Below are 21,907 nucleotides of genomic sequence, written 5' to 3' on the forward strand. Positions count from 1 at the left end.
CTAATGTGGTAGAATTTGCTTTTTTTCTAGAAATGCAATTTCCAGAATACTTCCCAGAAGGAAGAATTTCAGAACCAGCTGGTAACACCCAGTTTTGTGTGATCTTGTTTAAGAAGGGGGTTGGGGCACCAGCAGCTTGGATTGGGCCCAGAGGAGAGGATGGCTACAAACTCCCTGAACAGCTTCCAGGAGGGAAAGCCAAGGTTTATGGCCAGCAGACATTTTAGGAAGGCTTAGGGACACTTATGGGTTGACATTATTTTGATTATAATATGTAATGCAGATGAATATGAGATCTCTGGAGGGGATGGGGAGAGAGAGACGATCTTACCCAGGAGGAAGCCTTCAGAAAGGACCTGGGTCTTAAATCTTGTGCTTACTTTCACTTGGAACCTTCTCCCTAACTCTTGTTTCCCCTTCTTGCTGAGGTTGTGTCCACCGGGGACAGTGAAGGAGCTCCACAAAGTTAACTTTCCTCACCTTGTTGGGATTGGTCTAAAGATATTATTGTCAATATTTACTGAGTTCTTGCTCTGAGTCAGGAAGCACGCTGAGCACCGTGAGGGGTTTATTTCATTCCAATCTGATGGCATTAGAAGAGAAAATATTTGTTTTTATTTTATAGTAGAGGAAACTGAGGTTTACAGACATTAAATATTTTGCCTGTGGTTTCACAGCTGGAAAAAGAAGATGTTTATATATATATATATATATATATATATATATATATATATTCATATTTATTTATTTAATGTTTATTTTTGAGAGAGAGAGAGAGAGAGAGAGAGAGAGACAGCAGAGAGGGGCAGAGAGATTGGGAGACACAGAATCCAAAGCAGGCTCCAGGCTCCGAGCTGTCAGCACAGAGCTTGACACGGGGCCCCAACTCATGAACTGTGAGATCATGACCTGAGTCGAAGTCTGATGCTTAACAGACTGAGCGACCCAGGGGCCCCAAAGATATTTAGATCTTAACCCTGGTCTCCTCGAGCCCAGAATTGGGGTGCTCTTCCTAATCTTGGTGTCCATTTATTGAGCTACTTCTCTGTGCTGATCAGGATGTTAAACATCCTGTATACATTATCTCATATAATCCTCACAATGACCCATAAGACAGGCAATATTTTGTCCTGGAGGAAATTAAATGTGAAGAGGTAAGTAACTTGTCCAAGGTCACTCAACTAGTCAGTGAAAAAGCCCAGATTCTTTTTTTTTTTTTTTTTTTTAATAATCTCTACACAACATGGGCCTCGAACTCACAACCCCAGATCAAGAGTCTCATGCTATACCAACTTTGCCAGCTAGGCCCTCCCTAAAAGCCCAGATTCTAACCCAGGTCTGTCTTATTCCAAAGCCGAAGCTCTAGTATGTAAGATGAATCCCATCTCCAGTGTAATCACAGGGAAGTGTAGTGATTTACAGTGAAGTCTTGGGTCTAAGCTCTGCAGTCTAGTCCCCCATCCCTGCCCCATGAAACTGTTTATATATATCTTTTAAGTTTTTATTTAAATTCCAATTAGTTAACATACAGTATAATATATTTTCAGGTGTATAATGTGGTCATTCCATACTTCCATACGAAATACCCGGGGCTCCTCACAAGCGCATTCCTTAACCTCTAAGACCTATTTCACCCATCCCCCCACCCTCCTCCCCTCTGGTAACCATCAGTCTGTACTCCATAGTTAAGAGTTTATTTCTTGGTTTGCCTCTCTCTTTTCTTCCCCTATGATAAATAAGATGTGATATATATATATATATATATATATATATATATATGTATATATATAATTTATTTTTGAAGGAGAGAAAGAGACAGAGCACAAGTGGGGGAGGGACAGAGAGAGACAGAGACACAGAATCCAAAGCAGGCTCCGGGCTCCCAGCTGCCAGCACAGAGCCCGACGCGGGGCTTGAACTCACAAACCGAAAGATCATGACCTGAGCCGAAGTTGGACACTTAACCGACTGAGCCACCCAGGCGCCCCATATATATATCTTATTTATACATATGTGGTCATATATTACACACACACACATATATATATATGCCTATATATATATATGCGTATTACTCAGCCATGAAAAAGAATGAAATCTTGCCGTTTTCAATGACGTGGATGGAGCTGGAGAGTATTATGTTAAGTAAAATAAGTCAGTCAGAGAAAGACAAATATGATATGCTTTCACGCTTAGGCGGAATATATTTTCTAAAATTTACCTAGTGAGGGGAGGCTGGGTGGCTCTGTAGGTTAAGTGTCCAGCTCCTTTCTTTTTTTAATGTTTATTTATTTTTGAGAGAGAGAGAGAAAGAGAGAGAGAGAGTGTGTAAGTGGGGGAGGAGCAGAGAGAGAGGGAGACACAGCTCTGAGCTGTCAGCACAGAACCTGAAGCAGGGCTCAAACCCACGAGTGGTGAGATCATGACCTGAGCCAAAGTCGGATGCTTAACCGACTAAGCCACCCAGGTGCCCTGGTTAAGTGTCCAACTCTTGATTTCGGTTCAGGTCATGATCTTGTGGTTTGTGAGTTCATGCTCCACGTCGGGCTCTGTGCTGACAGCGCAGAGCCTGCTTGGGATTCTCTCCTTCCTCCCTCTCTCTCTGCCCCCTCCCCTGCTTGTGATCTCTCTCTCTCTCTCTCAAAATAAATAAATAAACTTAAAAAAATAAAAAATAAATAAAACTTATTTAGTGATGCACAAACCCACAGAGATTACAACTATAGGTTTCTAAAAAAAAAAAAAAAAAAAAAAAAAAGACTCAATCTTACTTGTGTCTTTCACACCAGATCTGAAATCCCAGTCTGGACATGGTCCCATTAGATGGCAGGTTTGGGTGACAGTGGGCGGATTCTTTGACCAGTTTCACCTTCTCTAGCTTGTGTGCACCTTACGTCCACGCTAGTGTCCTCACAACGTCACCAAGGTCACAATTATATCTTAGTTACCTGGTGGGATAATCCAGTTGGGTTCATCTGGGGTTTGGAACCAAATCGATCTGGTTCCTTTAAGCATTTTGTAGAGAGCAGCTGGGATTGCTCAAACAGATGAATGTAGCTGGCAGATTCTAGGTTTCTTCTTACCAAGCAAACCAGCGAGATATTTAAAATGCTTTGGGGGGATGGTTTTGTGGGAGGGATGTGGTGTGCACAGAGGCTGTCCCCAAATCACGTGTCGGTAACTGGGACAGCCTCGGGACTCCCAGGAATAGCCAGCCTTGTCAGGGAGAGCCCACTGCGGCAGGGGCTCATTATCTCGTCCTCTCCACACAGCGCGGAGGGTAGAGACAAATCTTGTGGGATTTCATGGCAACTCCTGACTCGTGTTAGTCTCAAAGCTCATTTGCAGTTCCTGTAGGGAATGAAGCTGGTTCCTCTTTGCCACTGGCCCTCGGTGTCCTGCTGTCGGAGTCAGTCAGTGGTAGTGCCCAGATTGGAACTCTGAGGAGTCCTGGCCAAGTTCCCTTTATACCGCCCCCCCACCCCCCGCCTTAGACCTTATGTCGAGTCCCATCTCAGGGGATGGGAACTGGCTGTATGGCCCGGTCCAAATTTCATTAGGAAGGTTGGGCTATTGGTTCAGGAAGGAATAAGGCTAGTGTGGTCGAAACATGCTGCTCTTGAATCTACACCATGAGTGGCTTGTTAGGTCATCCTCCTTAAAGGTCCATTCCAGAGTTTCGGTGGGCAGCTTTCCCTGGCTATTCCAGCTCTCCTCTCTCCCCTGTTCTCTGAAACCCACTCTCCATGTGTTAGAACCACACACCTTTGCCCTTAATTTTGGCTATTCCTTGGTGATTAGTCTTACTGCCCAGTAGGTTCCCGAAGAGTCCATCTTGCTTCCTCCAATTAACGTGTGTTCTGCTTCAGTAGAATCACTCCCCTGCCGTATATGCTTTCATCTACTCATTAATGTAGCATCAAAACTCTTGCAGCAAGGTCTCACAGAGGCCATGTGCCGCATTCACTCTGAAAGAATATGGCAGGGATAAAACTTCTTGGTAATTAGCAAGCATTCAGCCTAGCCGGGGTGGTTCTTGCCATTGTGGATGATGAATGGAACAAGAATCCAGAGAAGGAAGGTGGCCACAGATCAGGACTTCTGGCAGCACAGGGAATGCTATCTTCCAATGCGTTTCCAATTACAGTATTTATTATCATTTCTTGTAATTAAATACCTATTGAAAGAACTATGTGGTAGGAGTATGTGAACTGCATTTCCCGTAGAAGATAGAGTGACCATGGGGACAAGATAGAGGAAAAGGAGGGGGAATATGCCAGCAATGATAATATTCCATTAAACATCCCCTGGGGATCTTGGGGAGGTGGGTGATTATGTAGTATTTATTACCTTCTTCCCTTGGCGACAGGTTGGAAAGATCTGGAGTGCTTTGATGTATTACACAATTATTATTGTTGTTGTTCTTGTTAATATCAAGCCTAGGACTTTTGTTTCAGCTTTTGGAAAAAGATATGTCTTAGGTTGGGTTCCTTAAAAAAAAAAAAAAAAGATGAAACGGGTGCCAGGGTGGCTCAGTTGGGTAAAGCCTCTGACTTTGACTCAGGTCATGATCTCACAGTTCGTGAGTTCAAGCTCCGCACTGGGCTCTGGGCTGACAGCTCAGAGCCTGGAGCTTGCTTGGGATTCTGTGTCTCCCTTTCTCTCTGCCCCTCCCCCCCCCCCCCCGCCACCCCACTTGTGCTCTGTTTCTCTCTTTCTCACTCTCAAAAATAAATAAACATTAATAAAATTAAAAAAAAAGATGGGAGACAGGGGTTTGGGGGCCAGTGTTTGTTTCACCGAGGGAGCAATCGCAGAAGGAACCTGTAAGGGAATCAAGGAAGCAGAAACTAGCTGAGCAAAGATACAGTTTCAGTTGGAGTCTAGTCTGATCGCAGCTCTGGAGTATGAATTACACCCTGGACTCAGCTCTGCCTCCAGGCAAGTGATTTGGCCTTCTGCAGCCCCTATCAACCCTTCATGGGCCATGGGATGCCTCACACAATGTTACATTAGTTTGGTGTACAACATAGTGATTCATATAGCCGTATTCCAGCACCATTTACTGTATTTCCTATGCTATACAAGTAAACCTTCTTAAGATTCCACATATAAGTAATATCATACAGTATTTGTCTTTCTCTGACTTACCTCACTTAGCACAATACCCTCAATGTCCATCCATGTGGTCGCAAACAGCCAGATTTCCTTTATTCTTATGGCCAAATAATATTCCATGGTGTGTATGCCGTAATTCTTTGCCTCCCTATAATCCTTATTCCACATAGAATTTGGAGAAACTGTTTAATACCTACATCAGGTTCTAAAATTCCCCTATGTAAGCCCTCCTTTGATTTCTCATTGCACTTAGGAAAAAAAACCCAATTTCTTACTTTGGTCTGTGAGATCATTATAGGATCTGCCCTCTGTGTACCTCCCCTGGTCATCTCCTACTGTCCTCTGTCTATTCCTTGAGAGGCCAGCTTCTCCCTGCCTCAGGGCCTTTGCTCTTGCTGTTCCCTCTGTCTGAAATGCTTTTCAGACAAGATGTTCCTGTGTGTTCTTTTTATGCAGGTCCTAGTGTAAATGTCATGTCAGAGACCATTTCTGACTTCAAGAGTCCCCTTTCTCTGCCACTACCCGAGACGGTTCCTATCACATCATCTTACTGTATTTGTTTATAATATTACTTTCTGCTATTTCTCTGCCTATTAGAATGTAAGCTCCATGAAGCCAGGAATTTAATCTCTTTTGTTCACTACTGTATGGCCAGCATCTAGAACAGTTCCTGACACATACTAGCTGCTCAAATATTTGTCAAACTGATGAAAGGAGAAATCCTCAACATTTCTATCATTCAGTTAGAAAAGTCAAACACCTTATTAGACAAAGGGGCAAGGGGCTCCTGGGTGGCTATCAATTGAGTGGCCGACTCTCGATTTCAGCTCAGGTCATGCCCTCACGGTTTGTGAGATCGAACCCCACTTTGGGCTCTGTGCTGACAGCGTGGAGCCTGCTTGGGATTCTCTCTCTCTTCTCCTCTCTCTCTCTCTCAAAATAAATAAATAAACATTTAAAAAAAAAGAAAAGAAAATGAGCAAAGTGTATGAGCACGAAATTGGCGAAAGAAGAAGTAAGTATCTAAACATATGAAAAATGTTTAACATCGCCATAAATTAAAAAATTACAATTTATGTCGCGGTGAGCTATCTTTTGCTTTCATAATCACAAAATGTTTAAAAGAAGATCATCACACCTGCATTAGTGAGGTGCTGGGAAACAGGTTCCCTCATACACTGTGGAGCGCTGGGGTGTACCTTATAGTCAGTTTCATTGATTTGTATAAAGACCCTTACCAAAGAAAATGCCTTTCTCTCCCTAATTCTGCTTTTAGGAAGTTACCCTACAGAAATCATCATTACTATCTACAAAGATCTGTGGTCATGTTACTGTTATTTTATAACAAAAAAAAAAAAAAATGAAAATATCAAAGGGACCAAAAGCATTTAGGTGTATAGGATATTTTGGATGTGAGAAGCCAGGGTTCAAACGCAAGCAACTCGCAATTCTCGCTTTTGTTGGAAGGGTTCCATGGGGTGGGGTTTAGTAGGGCCACTGGTCTACATGGCAAGCCAAGGAATTTCCCCAACTCAGACCCCCACAGAGGCTGAGGGATGTAAAATGTCCTCGACTGGCCCGGGTTGGGGTGGACCTGTCTAGAACTTGCCTTAAGGGAATAATGGGTCTTCCTGGTGGGCAGGGCAGCGTCACTGGTGTTGGGTGGTGGGTGCTGGACATTGGACATACAAAGTAGCAGAAGAAGGGAGGGCATAGCCATCCAGCTGTGTTGGTGGAGGAGGGTGGGAGGTGGGAGTGATTTGAGAGGTAGCACTTTGGGACAGAAGCCAATTCACTGTGGTGCTGCCTCATGTCCTGTGACCAGGCTGGGTGTGCAAAATGATGGCTCAGCCCTAGGGCATCTCTGTGGAATGGGTGGGGATTCCAGAAAATATTGAGATGGGGCGAGTATGAATCAAATGTACCTCATATGACCACCAGGGTAGAAAATGCTCAGGATATCATGCCAAGTGGACAGCAGTGTTGGGGACGTAAATTTTCTCCGTGAGAGGATAAGAAATACCATATATCTTTAAAAATATATATATTCACAGAAAATTTTATTTATATTGAAATTCCAAAATAACAAACTAACAACGATAAGAGTTCAGCAAGGTTACCGAGTGAGAGGACCTGCCTAAATGATTATCAATAGCCTTCTCTGCATGAGCCGTGATCAATAAAACAACGCAAGGGGAGCCTACAAGAGGGAACCGAGGAAGGAATGGAATGAATGGAAGGGAGATGTCATGTCTCGAGGATGGAATGGGCTTAGCATTGGAGGTACATGTGTAGAGGCTGTGTAGAGCGACAAGAAACACCACAGTCTTTATTAAGGTTTCTGAATTGCATCAATGTGTTTCAATTCCTTTTCTGTCAAGATTAAGGCTATTAAAATGTTCTATAAAATATATAATATATGTCCATTCCCCGTGGGGTCTCTCCTCTACCCAAGGGTTTTGAGGACTTTTGCATTCAAGAAAATTTGGGGATGTCTTTTGCCTTCAAGGTTATCATGACTAACTTTGAGATTGTTCAAGTGCATATGGTTACATCAGACAAGGGCAATATCACCACCTTTGTGGCAAATTTGGGCGTTAGCTCTTCTCTTGCTGTGGTTGCCTAAACTTTTTAGGTATAGACACTCAGGGAATAGGGTTCAATGGCCCCAACACCATGAGCTGCCCAACGACAGACCTCATGACTTTCCACAGTGTTGCTGTGGACCACAGGTCCCTCCCACCTGAGTAACTTCATAACAGTTACATTTTCTCTGGTTAACTCACCTCGGTGAACAGTATAGAAATAATGTGCCAGCCAAAATCCTGCTTCTTAAAAATACATATAAATTTCTATAGAAAAAATTCTGGAAGGATATTAATAATACCACACCCTGTTCTGTGTGTTTTATATGTATCACCTGGAACCTGGATGTCCATCCCCGGGGGTGAGTTTAGAGAAGTGACATAACCCACTTAAATTCCCAACCTAGAGGAGGATTTGAACCCACACAGTCTATGCCAGAACTTATGTGCTAAATAAATACATTCTAGTATTTCCCCCTCTAACTGTTAACAACCCCTATTGGAGTGGTATGATAATAGGGATTCCATTTCTTCACTGTATACTTTTTTGACATTGCCCGAATTTTCTGTCCTAGATAGTGGTACATCAGGGAGTTCAAGACAGTGGTTAGGAACAAGGTGCATGGAGCCGGCCTCCCCTGGTTCTGATCCCAGCTTGCCGCTTACTACCTGTGTGACCACGGGTGGTTACTTCACCTCTGCTTCCTCACCGGTAGAGTAGAACGATAATGGTGTCTACCTCAGTGGGTTGTTGCGGGGAGTAGATGAGTTACCCTAGGTAAAGCTAGAGTGGCGTGCTGGGCATGGCTCCAAATCCCCCATGTATAGATTATTCATGTTGAGGCAATGAGTCTGCAGGCTGCTGGGCCATCACATAATCCCTTATCTCATTTGAGCCCCCACAACGATACGGGTCCGAAAGGGTCATTCTGAGGACAACTCCTCAGAGAACAGCATGTAGCTGCATCTCCCCTCCGGCCCCCACATGAGATTAAATTATGGTGGGGGCTCCAGAGAGGACAAAGTTTGAATGGGGAAGAATTGAGAAAGCTCACTTTGCGGGGGCCCTTCGCTGAACGCTTCTCACCTCCGGGGATCAGAGAAGCCTAATCAGCAGCGTAGGGCCTGATTAGAGAACCCCCATGAGTGACACACCCCCCTGCCCTGGTCTAATTCCCTTCCTGGAATGCCCAGAATGGGGCAGAGAAGCAGGCACTTGTTAATAGGTGCAACTGTGGATGCGGGGCTTGAGAGCTGTAGGTGTGGGAGATGTTTATTCCTCTGGTCCCCGAAAGCCCCACTTAGACACCACATTCTGTTCCCACCCAGCCCAGTCTTCTGGATCGGTCCTGCTGGAGGTGAGTGTGCCAATGGCAGAGCGGAGAAAATGAACCTCAGTCCAGATTCCAAGTATACTTGACAACTTGAATCTTAGTTTTCTCTCATATAAAATGGGTTTATCTCTTTTGTCTTTAGAGAGTAGGGCCAAAGCTGGTACTCGTTGGGGAGCCCAATGTGCTGGGTTCGCTTCCCCCTTGCAGTGATGTAAGACCCTTGGCCTTTGGGGCCTCAGTCCCCTCATCTATAACACAGGGTGGATGATGCCTTTTGTATCTGCTTTAAGTGCTTGTTTTCAGAATGAGAAAGGACAGGGTAGGTGGGACCACGTGGAAAACTAAGGTAGCTATTTAAATTTTTGTTTTAATGTTCACTCATTTCTTTTTTTTTTTTCAACGTTTTTTTTTTATTTTTATTTTTGGGACAGAGAGAGACGGAGCATGAAGAGGGGAGGGGCAGAGAGAGAGGGAGACACAGAATCAGAAACAGGCTCCAGGCTCTGAGCCATCAGCCCAGAGCCTGACGCGGGGCTCAAACTCCCAGACCGCGAGATCGTGACCTGGCTGAAGTCGGACGCTTAACCGACTGCGCCACCCAGGCGCCCCTAATGTTCACTCATTTCTGAGAGAGAGAGAGAGAGAGAGAGAGAGAGAGACAGAGTGTGAGCAGGGGAGGGGCAGAGAGAAAGAGAGAGAGAGAGAGAGTGGGAGGGAGACACAGAATCTGAAGCAGGCTTCAGGCTCTGAGCTGTCATCACAGAGCCTGACGCAGGACTCAAACCCATGAACTGTAAGATCATGACCTGAGCCAAAGTGGGCCACTTAACTGACTGAGCCACCCAGGCGCCCCAAGGTGGCCATTTAAATATAAAGGTTTCTATCAAGAAAAGGGGAAGAGCAAACACCTACCTTGTTGAATCTCTAAGAAACTTGTAACTCTGGCAGGTATTTGGAAAGCCATGGTACTGGCATTACAGAAAGAGCTGGAAGCTGTAAGTAGGCTCTAAAAGAGATAGGTCTCCTTTGTGGGGGAGTAATTTCCCCATCACTGTGATCTGTCGGGTAGGGTCACCGTTAGCTCAAAGATCAGTCATCAGTGATGCTCCGGAGAGGCTTTCTGTTGTGGGTGGGAGCTAAATTCAGGTTCCTGCCGCTGGAGTCCTTGCAGCTACTTTCTGAGGGTCCTGGGCGGAGCTTCCCTAAGGCAAGAGAACTGAGATCACTCATTTAGGACTTTGGGAGAGGCTCTAAGGAGGTTAGGGGGTGGAAGAGCCCCATCCAGAGCTAAAGAGACCTGATGCTCATGCTCATACTTTGCAGGGCTGGCTCTGTCTAGTTGTCCCTATCATCAAAACCTCCTCCAAGGGCTGACGCATAGGGACACATGTACCCCAATGTTTATAGCAGCACTTTCAACAATGGCCACATTATGGAAAGAGCCTAAAGGTCCATCAACTGATGAATGGATAAAGAAGATGTGGGATGTATATACAATGGAATACTACTTGGCAATGAGAAAGAATGAAATCTGGCCATTTGTAGCAACGTGGATGGAACTGGAAGGTATTATGCTAAGTGAAATGAGTCAGGCAGAGAAAGACAGATACCATATGTTTTCACTCACATGTGGATCTTCAGAAACTTAACAGAAGACCATGGGGGAGGGGAAGGGGGAAAAAAAGTTACAGAGAGGGAGGGAGGCAAACCTCAAGAGACTCTTAAGGACTGAGAACAAACTAAGGGTAGATGGGGTGGGGGATAGGGAAAGTGGGTGGTGGGCAGGGAGGAGGCACTAGTTGGGATGAGCACTGGGTATTGTGTGGAAACCAATTTGATGATAAATGATATTAAAAAAAACCCGTATGAAGGGAATAAAAAATTGTAGAAGTAAAAAAAAAAAAAAAAACCTCCTCCAGACCCCACTCAATTCCCCTGTAAAAGAAGGTTGTCCATCTGACGTCATGACTCTCCCAGAAGTGGGAAACTTGAGTAGTTCTGGGCACCTGGGAGTTTGCTTCTAGGCAACACACATGTCCTCTCAGGGCCTCTCTGTCCTCCTCTCTGCTTACCCCGTCTGAAGGCAGCAGGACAAAACCATGACCTTTCAGTTCTAAGATGCTTCTGTACTCTCAGTCCAGGAGGCACAGGGGTCAGAGCAGGCGTTGGTGAAGGCGAAGTACAAGAGATTTTGAGGTCAGTATTTGGATAGACTTGATATGGCATTCTAGATGTTTCTTTGTCAGATCACAATGTGACGGAGAACCTCAAGATTTCCACTTTTCAGGTCTTTCTCCCCACGCCTGCCATCTGAATCACCACGACTACCATGATGAAGGACTCGGTGGTGTGATGGGAAGGGTTCTGGGTCCCAGTTCTGGCTTTTCTTTCTAGCTAGGTGACTTCCGGACAAGTCAGTTGACCTCTCTGAGTCTCACTTTCCTCCTCTGAACATGGGTTGTGTGAGGATCAGATGAGATCATGGGTGCACAATGTCTAAAACGAGGGGTCATGAAAGTCTTTGTAATTTTGGGGAGGGGGGATCCACACCTTCCAGAGTATGCAACAGAATCGGTCTTTGCTGAACGCACAATCTGCCGTCTCATTTCACCCTACGACACTCCTGTGACTTAGGTCGTCTCATATCCGTCTTCTAGATGAAAGAGCTGAGGCCCAGAGAACTTAGGCGCCTGGCTGGGGCTCGACCCTGCAGGGCCGGGACCTCGAAGCATCTTCGCTCCATGGCAACATGCTGGTTCCGCCTTCCTGCTGTTCTCAGTGAGGCTTGCTGGAGAATCGTTTCCTATGTCTTTCTGGGTTTCAATCCAACTGGAAAATGACCGACTAAAGTTTTTTTTTTTCCCAAACAAGTTCCCGAGGACTCTATTTTCACCTCTAGGTTGAGCCGCTCCATTACCTGAACACAGAGTGTGGGTGGAAGGAACCTCTGTGTTTTTCACCATTTAAACATTCCGAAGACCCAAGTCCACGCTGACACTTTCAGTAGCAGTCAAAGTATCTTGGACCTCATTCCTTTATTCCTTTTTCCCCTTCAGGTCATCACAAGCAGATGATACCGGTTCTATTACAGTGGCAGAGGGAGGATACCCGTCGTCTATGTCTGTGTAGTTCTATATATTCATCCCTACATCCCCAGTGTCCACAATAGTGCCTGGCACAGAGTATAAAGGCAGATCCTTTAAAAATCCTTGTTGCATACTTCCAGCTGAGAGCAATGGCTATGGAACTTGAGGCACCTACACCGCCTTTGTATCTCACCATTTTTAAATAACTTTAAACCTGCCTGGGAAGATCTAAGCGGATTAGTTGTGCTGAGCTATATAAATACTCCTCAGGTCCACGGCGGTATCTTTTTCACAGCATGTGATATTATGAAGTGGGTGTCTGGGCACTTAAAACCATCCCGTCCAAGGGCAAACTTTTTACTTTTAAAATCATCTACCAATACATCTTCTTGTTTGATTCATAGTGGCCTCTTGGTTCTTAGGCCAGTGTTTCTCTGCTCTAAAATGATACGCTGAAGTCTGTGGGGCTTTCTCTCTTCTGAAACCCCTGTTAGTTTTCTGAGGCTCATGGAGGGTTTGGGGGAGCGTTGATCATCTCAAAGAGCAAGTGATCTTTTTTTTTTCTTTCTATAATTTATTTATTGTTTTATAGTTCACATCCAAGCTAGCTAGCACGTGGTGCAACAATGATTTCAGGAGTAGATTCCTTAAGCCCCCCACCCACCCAGCCCACCCCCCCTCCCCCAACCTCTCCAGCAACCCTCTGTTTGTTTTCTATACTTAAGACTCTCTTATGTTTTGTCCTCCTCCCTGCTTTCCTATTCTTTTCGAAGAGCAGGCAACCTTGAGGACTTTCTCCTTTAGCTTTGGAATGTGTGAGAGCTACACGTCTTAGGTGTGTTTACCATGAGCTGTGGGTCTTGAGCAGATGTGACTGATGTGGAGGAAAGATAGCCTGGACTTCCAGAGGTCCACCAACAGAGGCCTGTCTGGGAGCAGAGTATTTCTGTGTCGGATCAGTGATTAGATAACAGACCGCCGAGAGTGTGAAATACCAACGTTGCTCAATACCGTGGGGTGTGGCGGGTTCCTGATGGCATTAAGGGTTTATTTTCTTCCTGTGCATCCTTGAAAGCCACCAATCTCAACTATTTTACGGCATCAAAAACAGGAAACTGCTGCTTCAGTGATCTGTTCACATTTCCCCAGCAACTTAGTTTATCTAGATCGCCTGGGACCAAATATTTCCCTCTGAGGCCACACTGAGGCCCCCTGTAGGTCTTCTCCCTGCCTGGAGATTTCGTGGAGCTGCTATTTGCTTTCCCTAAACTTAATCATTAGGAAACCAACCGGCTCTTCTATCTAGAATTATTAATCATTTTGAATTGGTTCAGGAATTTAGACAATGTATCCCAAGGCAAGGTGGACTTGTGCTTGGAGAGATCAGGCTTTCTGAATAGCAGACACTCAGCATCTTTGGTTTTCTTCGAAATTGTCCTCTGCCCTTTGCCACGTGGGCCTACTGGATAGAAGAATCACATTCGGGTGTGTTTTGAGTTCAGGGACCCTCCATGCTGTTCACCGTCTCAAAACGGAGGGCCCGGTCATCTTGGATCTGGATTTATGAAGATTTCAGGAGCTGGCTACCATAGCACAGACCTGGGGATCTTCCTGAGCTTTCTATTTCCTCCCTTGAGCATCTGCTTTGTTTTCCTCATCCATAGATCAGTCTCATTAAGTTGAACCACTGCTTGTGCGCTGTCTTTCCAGAACCCATTCGGCAAAGTCTTCTGGCGCTTTTGCTGGTCCAATGATGATAGGGCTACTCGTTCCGATTGTGCTGGCGTCTGGCAAACAGGCAATTTTGTTTCGCGTTTATTTAGTCATCAATACTTCTTTCCGAAAGAGACTTGCAGTGGCTTATGAAAATGCGTGGCAGGCAGTCAGATACAATAAATTAAAAATGAGGGATGAGACTTGGGCAAAGTGCACGTCGGTAGATTATAATGAGGAGCCAGGAGCAAGGCTGGTTCACACGACTTTTGTCTTACCACTTAACGCTGTGTTAGAGGTGATGCTTCCTTGGTGCCCGCACACTCCTCATTAGAGTTTGATTCCGCTGGTGGCCCTGTGTGTCCTTCTGCCCTCTCATCCCCGCGGACAAGATGTAGCCAATAAAGGTGATACCACAGAAGGGGGGACATGTGCAGTGTCACTGACTCGGGATTGAAGCAATTTTCCAAAATCTTCATCTAACTTATGCTACTTTTCCTCCTGGCCCAGGCGTAGTAGGTAATTTAGGTAAGCTGCTAAAAAACTCTGGGCATAGAAATGGTGTCCCTTACATGATAACTCATTATGCCCATACGCACGAGCAAATAGTGCTTGGGGACACGCCTGGGAGACAGACAGATGTGGTTCAAATCTCGGTGTAGTGGTTCAGCTCAACCACATCAGGCCTCCCTCTGTTTTCCGGTCCATCAATTGGGACAATGACGACATGTCCCGGGGTGGGGCGTTGTGGGAAGTAAATGAGGCGGTTTATGTAAAGCACCTGAAACAGTATTCAGCACACAGTGGGGGCTTTCTGCCATTCGTCATATTATTATCAGTGTGTGCTCTTTCCATCTCTCACTGGACTTTTTAAATTTTTACTTTTATTTTTTATTTTTTAAAATTTGCATCCAAATGAGTTAGCATACAGTGCAACAATGATTTCAGGAGTAGATTCCCTGATGCCCCTTTACCCATTTAGCCCATCCTCCCGTCCCACACCCCCTCCAGAAACCCTCAGTTTGTTCTCCATATTTATGAGTCTCTTCTGTTTTGTCCCCCTCCCTGTTTTTATATTATTTTTGCTTCCCTTCCCTTATGTTCATCTGTTTTGTCTCTTCAAGTCCTCATATGAGTGAAGCATATGATATTTGTCTTTCTCTGACTGACTAATTTTGCTCAGCGTATTGCCCTCTAGTTCCATCCACGTAGTTGCAAGTGGCAAGATTTCATTCTTCTTGATTGCTGAGTAATACTCTATTGTATAGATATCCCACATCTTCTTTATCCATTCATCCATCGATGGACACGTGGGCTCTTTCCATCCTTTGGCTATTGTGGATAGTGCTGCTATAAACATGGGGGTGCATGTGTCCCTTCGAAACAGCACCCCTGTATCCCATGGATAAATGCCTAGTAGTGCTATTGCTGGGTCATAGGGTAGTTCTATTTTTAGTTTTTTGAGGAACCTCCATACTGTTTTCCAGAGTGGCTGCACCAGATTGCATTCCCATCTCACTGGACTTTTAAGAGAAGTGAGACTATCACGTTCCAGAGGAGGACACAGCACTGAGATCCAGAGACGGGAAGGTAACGGCTCAGGCTTACACAGTGCATCGGTGGCAGAAACTGGACTTGAATTCAAGCTCTAGATGCAGTTCCCAGCCTTTCTGCTATAGATACTCTCTCGGGTTGATCCTACTCAACTGCCTCTCCCCAACCATGAACTTCTCCCTCCAAGGAAAATAGCTCCCGTCATCCAGGGGGGATCGATTAGGGTGGTGGCAGAATGAAGTGGGTCTCCTGACCTGTTCCCCCCCCCCCCCCCCCCCCCCCCACAGCTCAGGCTGCCCGAAACTGGACCACAGCCTGGCTCCTGGTGATGAGCCCTGCTGTCGGTTAGCAGAAGCACAATGAACTTGGAATCAGAAGTCCTGGTGCCATTTATTACCTGTGTGGCCTTGGGAAAGTTGGTTTAGTCACCTTGTGCCTCATTTTACTCAGCAATACGATGGGGGGTAAATGACGTTTCTGAACCACAGAACAACCCCAAATCATTTTTGTAACAGTCACATGTATTGAGTATTTACTCCATACTAGGAACAGTGCATGTGTCTCCCTGAATTATCTCTTTTACTTCTCAGAACACAGCAGTGCTGTGATTGTTATTGCATAGATGTTCAGGATGGGCTTCTTGAGGTCAAGTACCTTGCTCAAGGTCTCACAAATAGAAATGACTGAGTCTGAGTTGGCAATAAGCTCTGTCTTTAGGGCCCATTTTCTTAGCCACTATGCTGTACTTTTGGGATTGCAGACTTATTATTATTTAAAGTTTTATTTATTTATTTTTAGAGAGACAGACAGTGCAAGTGGGAGAGGGGCAGAGAGAGAGAGAGGGAGAGAGAGAATCCCAAGCAGGCTCCGCAATGTCAGAGCAGAGCCCGACGTGGGTCTGGAACTCATGAAACCGTGAGATCATGACCTGAGTTGAGACCAAGAGTCGGACGCTTAACCCACTGAGCCACCCAGGTGCCCCTCCAGTCTTATCTTTTAAATAAATTTTTGTTTATTTTTTTATTGAAGTATAATTAACATACAGTGTTATGTTAGTTTCAAATGTACACTATAATGATTCGACAATTCTATACATTACTCAGTGCTCATCACGTTAAGTGTCGTTACTCCCCTCCATTTCGCCCATCTCCCTTTCACCTCTCTTCTGGTTTGTTCTCTGTATTTAAGAGTCTGTTTGGGGTTTTTTTTTTTTTGTCTCTTTTTTGTCTTTGTTTGTTCGTGTGTCTTATATCTTAATTTCAAATTCGGAATTCAAGAGTAAAATCATATGGGATTTGTGAAATCATATGATATTTGTCTTTCTCTGTCTAACTTCTTTTACTCAGCATAATATACTCTAGGTCCATCTATGTTGTTGCAAATGGCAATCTTATTTTAAAAATATTTATTGAGAGAGAGAGAGAGAGAGAGAGAGAGAGAGAACAAGTGGGAGAGGGGCAGAAAGAGAGGGAAACACAGAATCTGAAGCAGACTCTAGGCTCTGAGCTGTCAGCACAGAGCCCGACATGGGGTTCGAACTCACAAACCATGAAATCATGACCTGAGCCAAAGTCTGACACTTAACTGGCTGAGCCACCTAGGTGTCTGACACTTAACTGGCTGAGCCACCTAGGTGTCTGACACTTAACTGGCTGAGCCACCTAGGTGCCCCAAGACCTTATTTTTTAAATTAATTCTGTGTGTGTGTATGCATATATATATATGTATGTATATATGTATATGCATATATATATGTATGTATATATGTATATATATGTATATACATATATACATACATATATATATATGTATGCATACACACAGAGTTAATTTAAAAAATAAGGTCATATATATATATATACACACACACACACACACACAATACACACACACACGTATATATATTATGTACATATACCATATCTTCTTTATCTATTCATCTATGGATGGACACCTGGGTTGCTTCCATATCTTGGCTATTGCAAATAATGCTGCCAGAAACATAGGGGTGGGTGTGTGTATCTTTTTGAATTAGTGTTTTCCTTTTTTGAGGGGTAAATACCCAGTAGTGGAATTAGTGGACCATATGGTAATTCCATTTGTAATTTTTTGAGGGCCCTCCATACTGGTTTTTTACGCAGCGATCACAGGCTGATCCTTGGGACTCTGATACCTCAGGAGCTCCTCTCCATATTAGGAAGTAGACACTTCTGAACAAAGCTGTCTTGAAAATGTCTCATAAGGACCTGAAAAACTCCGTATTATTTTGTACTGGGAGTGGGGTTGTCCCATGGAGATGATTTGTATCTCCATTTTCTACTCTTTGTGGATGAAAGTGTGCAAGTAAGTGTGAATAGTTAACTGATCCCTAGCATTTCTACTAAAATGCCACCTTTCCAATGAAATTTCTTTTTTGAAATGTTTATTTATTTATTTTTGAGAGAAAGAGAGAGAGAGAGAGAGAGGCAGACAGAAAATCCCAAGCAGGCTCTGTGCTGTCAGCACAGAGACTGATGTGGGGCTCGAACTCAAGAACCATGAGATCATGACCTGAGCTGAAATCAAGAGTCAGATGCTTAACCGAACGTGCCACCCAGGCACCCTGAAACTTCTTTTAAAAATGTTTATTTATTTATTCTGAGAGAGAGAATGAGTATGAGTGTGGGAGGGGCAGAGAGAGAGAGAGAAAGAGAGGGAGAGAAAATCCCAAGCAGGCTTCACGCTCAGCGTGGAGCTCAACATGGGGCTCGATCTCACGAACTCTGAGATCATGACCTGAGCCAAAATCAAAAGTCAGATGCTTAACCGACTGAGCCACCCAGGCGCCCCTCTAATGAACCTTCTAATGGTCCTGTTTAATACTCCCTTCTTTACTTTGACTCTTCCAATTCCCCACACCATGCGTGTGTGTGTGTGTGTGTGTGTGTGTGTGTGTGTGTGTTTAACAGCACTTGTCATCATCTATCATGGTAGAAAATATACTTCTTTTTTTAAAAAAATATATTGCATATGACTGGCTCTCTGCTAGAATGCTCTAGAAGAGCAAAGATCTTTGTCTGTGTTGTTCTGAGGAACCAGAAGAATGCTTGCCATTCTCAGTTCTCAGTAGATTCTCATGGAATAAATAAATGAGTATAGTCTGTCTCTCTCTCTCTCTGTTTTCCCCTTTGGTCAAGATGAGTTGGGTGAATTACTTTTAGAACACAGCAAATCATTGTTTTGGCTGAAGGTCAAGATTCGATTGGGCTGTAAGGGGAAAAAAAAACCTCCTAAATAGTCACATTGTCAGGAATTCAGCAGGGGAAAAACACCAGATGCTGACCTTTATTTCATCCATAGATCAGCTTTTGTCAAACATTGATCAAAGTTTCATTTTCTTATTTATCTGAAATCCTATGAGATCTCTCTCAAATTCAGTTTTTATTTCAAGGATGGAAGGAAGACAAAAATAACTACCTTTGAAGTCTGCATTCAGTATTCCCATTACCCCAGATCATCTGCATCCAAAGGTACAGAGACAAGATTGTCCAATACTTGGCAAGAACTCTAACTGTATTAGAATTCTAAACCCAGTGTGATGCCTTTGTCCCTTAATGAGCTGGGCAGGCTAATTCTGGAATGGCTCGATTGAAGCATCTCATTGATTGATAATGATCTGGCATTTAAAAAAATGGGACAGGTCCTTTGGAATAAGAGGAGAATTTGGAAACCAGGCCATGCTGCTTGGCAGGAACAGAGAGGACAAAGTGACTTGGTGGGCAACAGGTGGCAGAGGTTCTAACAGACCTTGTTCTTCAAGGCTCGCTTCTTGCATCCCATTCCGTTGTGTTCACGTGCACCTCAAAAACAACCACAAAAAGAGATACGGTTGATACTGAGACTCCAGGGGGCTGTGGACTGGGAGATAAGAAGATGCCAAAATGTCCATGAACCTAGGAGGGTGTTACTCTGCTATTGTAGAGTTTGGAAAAAATACTTCTAAGCGTGTGAGTCAGACCATGTGCTAGGAACGGTACATCAGTTATGTTCTTCACGACAGTAACCTTGGCATTGAAATGCCTATGACACCAACAAGGAGACCGATATTCAGATACACGCATGAACTTGCCCAAGGTCTCAAGGGATTTGAACCTAGGTCTGATTTCAAAGCCCATGGACTTAGTACTATACCACTAGGATTTCTGCAACAAAGTGGTGCTTTCTAGCTCTGTTGTGAAGCTGATGAGGGTTTCCAATTTGGAACCTGTCAGAAGTTTGGAAAGGTCTAAGGAACTGAGTTCTAGCTCCAGCTTTGCCTGTCTGCCGTGAAATAATGAACGGGTCACTTCACCTCTTTGGCCCTCATATTCTTCTCTCAAAAGTGGGAGGCACAATATATGCTTCGAAGGATTTCCAAAATATCAAATGAAGTAAAGTTTGCAAAAAATGTAAAGTGCTTTACAAACCTAAAAAATCATGACCATTGCTTAGAGTGATCAAATCGATCACCTTAGTTTGTCTTTAATGAGATTTTATTTTTTTTTATTTCAGTGGATGACCTGGGATTCATGGCAGAGAATGACACTGTGGTGACAGAATTCATTCTAATGGCATTCCAGCTGTCGGCAGGGCTGCAAATGAGTCTCTTCTTTGTGTTTCTGGTCCTATATTTCGTCACCGTGGGGGGCAACCTGGGCATGATAGTGTTGATTCAGAGAGACCTTCGTCTCCAAACTCCCATGTACTTCTTCCTCCGCCACCTTTCCTTCCTGGACATTTGCTACTCTTCTGTCATTGTCCCTCAGTTGCTTGAGACCTTGGGTACCCATAAGATGGCCATCACTTACGAACGCTGTGCCACCCAGTTCTTCTTCTTTACACTCTGTGCCAGCACTGAATGTTTCCTTTTGGCTATGATGGCCTATGACCGCTATATGGCTGTGTGTAACCCCCTCTTCTATGCCACTGCCATGACACCACAGACCTGCCTAGGGCTGGTGGCTGGGGCATATGCTGGTGCCATGGTCAACGCTGTGATCCGCACTGGGTGTACCTTTTCGATCTCCTTCTGTAAGTCCAACCACGTGGACTTCTTTTTTTGTGACCTCCCACCCCTGCTGAAGCTTGCCTGTAGTGAGACCAAGCCACGGGAACGGGTCATCTACCTCCTAGCTTTCTTGGTCATTACGACCAGCATTTCAGTGATTCTTATATCCTACTTTTTTATCATTCATGCTATTCTGAAGATTCGTACAGCAGGTGGCAAAGCCAAGACTTTCTCCACCTGTGTTTCTCACATGACTGCAGTGGCTCTTTTCTTTGGGACGCTCATATTCATATACCTGAAAGGTAACATGGGCACATCGCTTGGGGAGGATAAGATTGTGTCAGTATTTTACACGGTGGTCATCCCTATGCTGAACCCAATGATCTACAGCTTGAGAAACAAGGAAGTGAAGGAGGCTCTGAAGAAAACTCTCAACAGGATAAAGGTTTCCCAAGTACAGTAAGACTTGAGCTCCATGAATTCAGAAGCTCCTGCAAATCATCCTTTGGGCTTCTCTCTTTAACACATGAACTAGATTTCACAATGACAAAGACATATTGAGGCAAAAAAAAAAATATGTAGCTTTGGGTATCAGCAATTTCTTTATTAGCTCTATGACCTTCAGTCAGAAATTCTCTGCCCCAGTTTTCACATCAGTAAAAATTCCTGCCTTGCTATGATTAAAGCCAGGATGAAGAGAGATGGAATGCCAAAGGGCTTTATAAATAATAACATGCTATAAAATTGAAAATTGACTTTCTCACCTGTCCTGGGTATTGCTGAGTGTTTTCTCAGCTACTTGAGTTCACAAAATTCTAGCTGCCAAGCTAACTTTTGCACTTGAATAATTATAAAACCTGGCTTCTTGTTTGCATGGTGAGGGTAGTTACATTCTTTGCTTGTGGGTAGCGGGGTGGAAATCAGCCTTGACCAAAGAAACCTTGTCCCAACATTCAATCATATCCAATTTAGGTGTTTGTCATAAAAAATACAAGCAGTTAAAGAGAGGAAGGAAAAATAAAGGGGAAAGGAGATGTAAACTGGGAAATGTTCACCTAGAATATGTTCGCCCACTTCCCAAGATAGCACAGAGGACAGAGATACTGTAGAATGAAAGTGTGTAGAACAAAAGATGTAAAGTTTGCATTAATTATTGGAAGTAATTTGACCTGATGTGGAGCTGAACTGAGCCCCACATATAACTTCTGAAACACTTCTCGATCACCAAAGGTCAGAAACTCTATTTTGTTTCTGAAGGATTGTTCAAAGAACATCTCAAGCTAGTTTCTAGTTTCCATTCATGAAAACCACTATGTACTTCCATCATTGGTAGGACTTTTACTTTATTGTCAGAAGGCAGATAACCATGAATCTGACTGCCACTTTTTAACGATCTCCTTTGGCTAGAAACATTATCTGGCAAATGTCTCCATAGAGATTCCACAGTCCTACTCATCAATGCAGCAAATATTTACGGACTACTATGTATCA

General features: G+C 44.1%; 1 protein-coding gene across 1 annotated transcript; it reads left to right on the forward strand.

Annotated features, from left to right (window-relative positions):
- Positions 1–19,937: 19,937 nt before the first annotated feature.
- On the forward strand, positions 19,938–20,879 carry LOC123600532 (olfactory receptor 9I1-like). The gene has a single exon (XM_045482566.1). The coding sequence runs from the start codon at positions 19,938–19,940 to the stop codon at positions 20,877–20,879; it is 942 nt and encodes a 313-aa protein (XP_045338522.1).
- The last annotated feature ends 1,028 nt before the right edge of the window (positions 20,880–21,907 follow it).

Source organism: Leopardus geoffroyi, chromosome D1, assembly GCF_018350155.1.
Source record: "Leopardus geoffroyi isolate Oge1 chromosome D1, O.geoffroyi_Oge1_pat1.0, whole genome shotgun sequence".
Classification (NCBI taxonomy): domain Eukaryota; kingdom Metazoa; phylum Chordata; class Mammalia; order Carnivora; family Felidae; genus Leopardus; species Leopardus geoffroyi.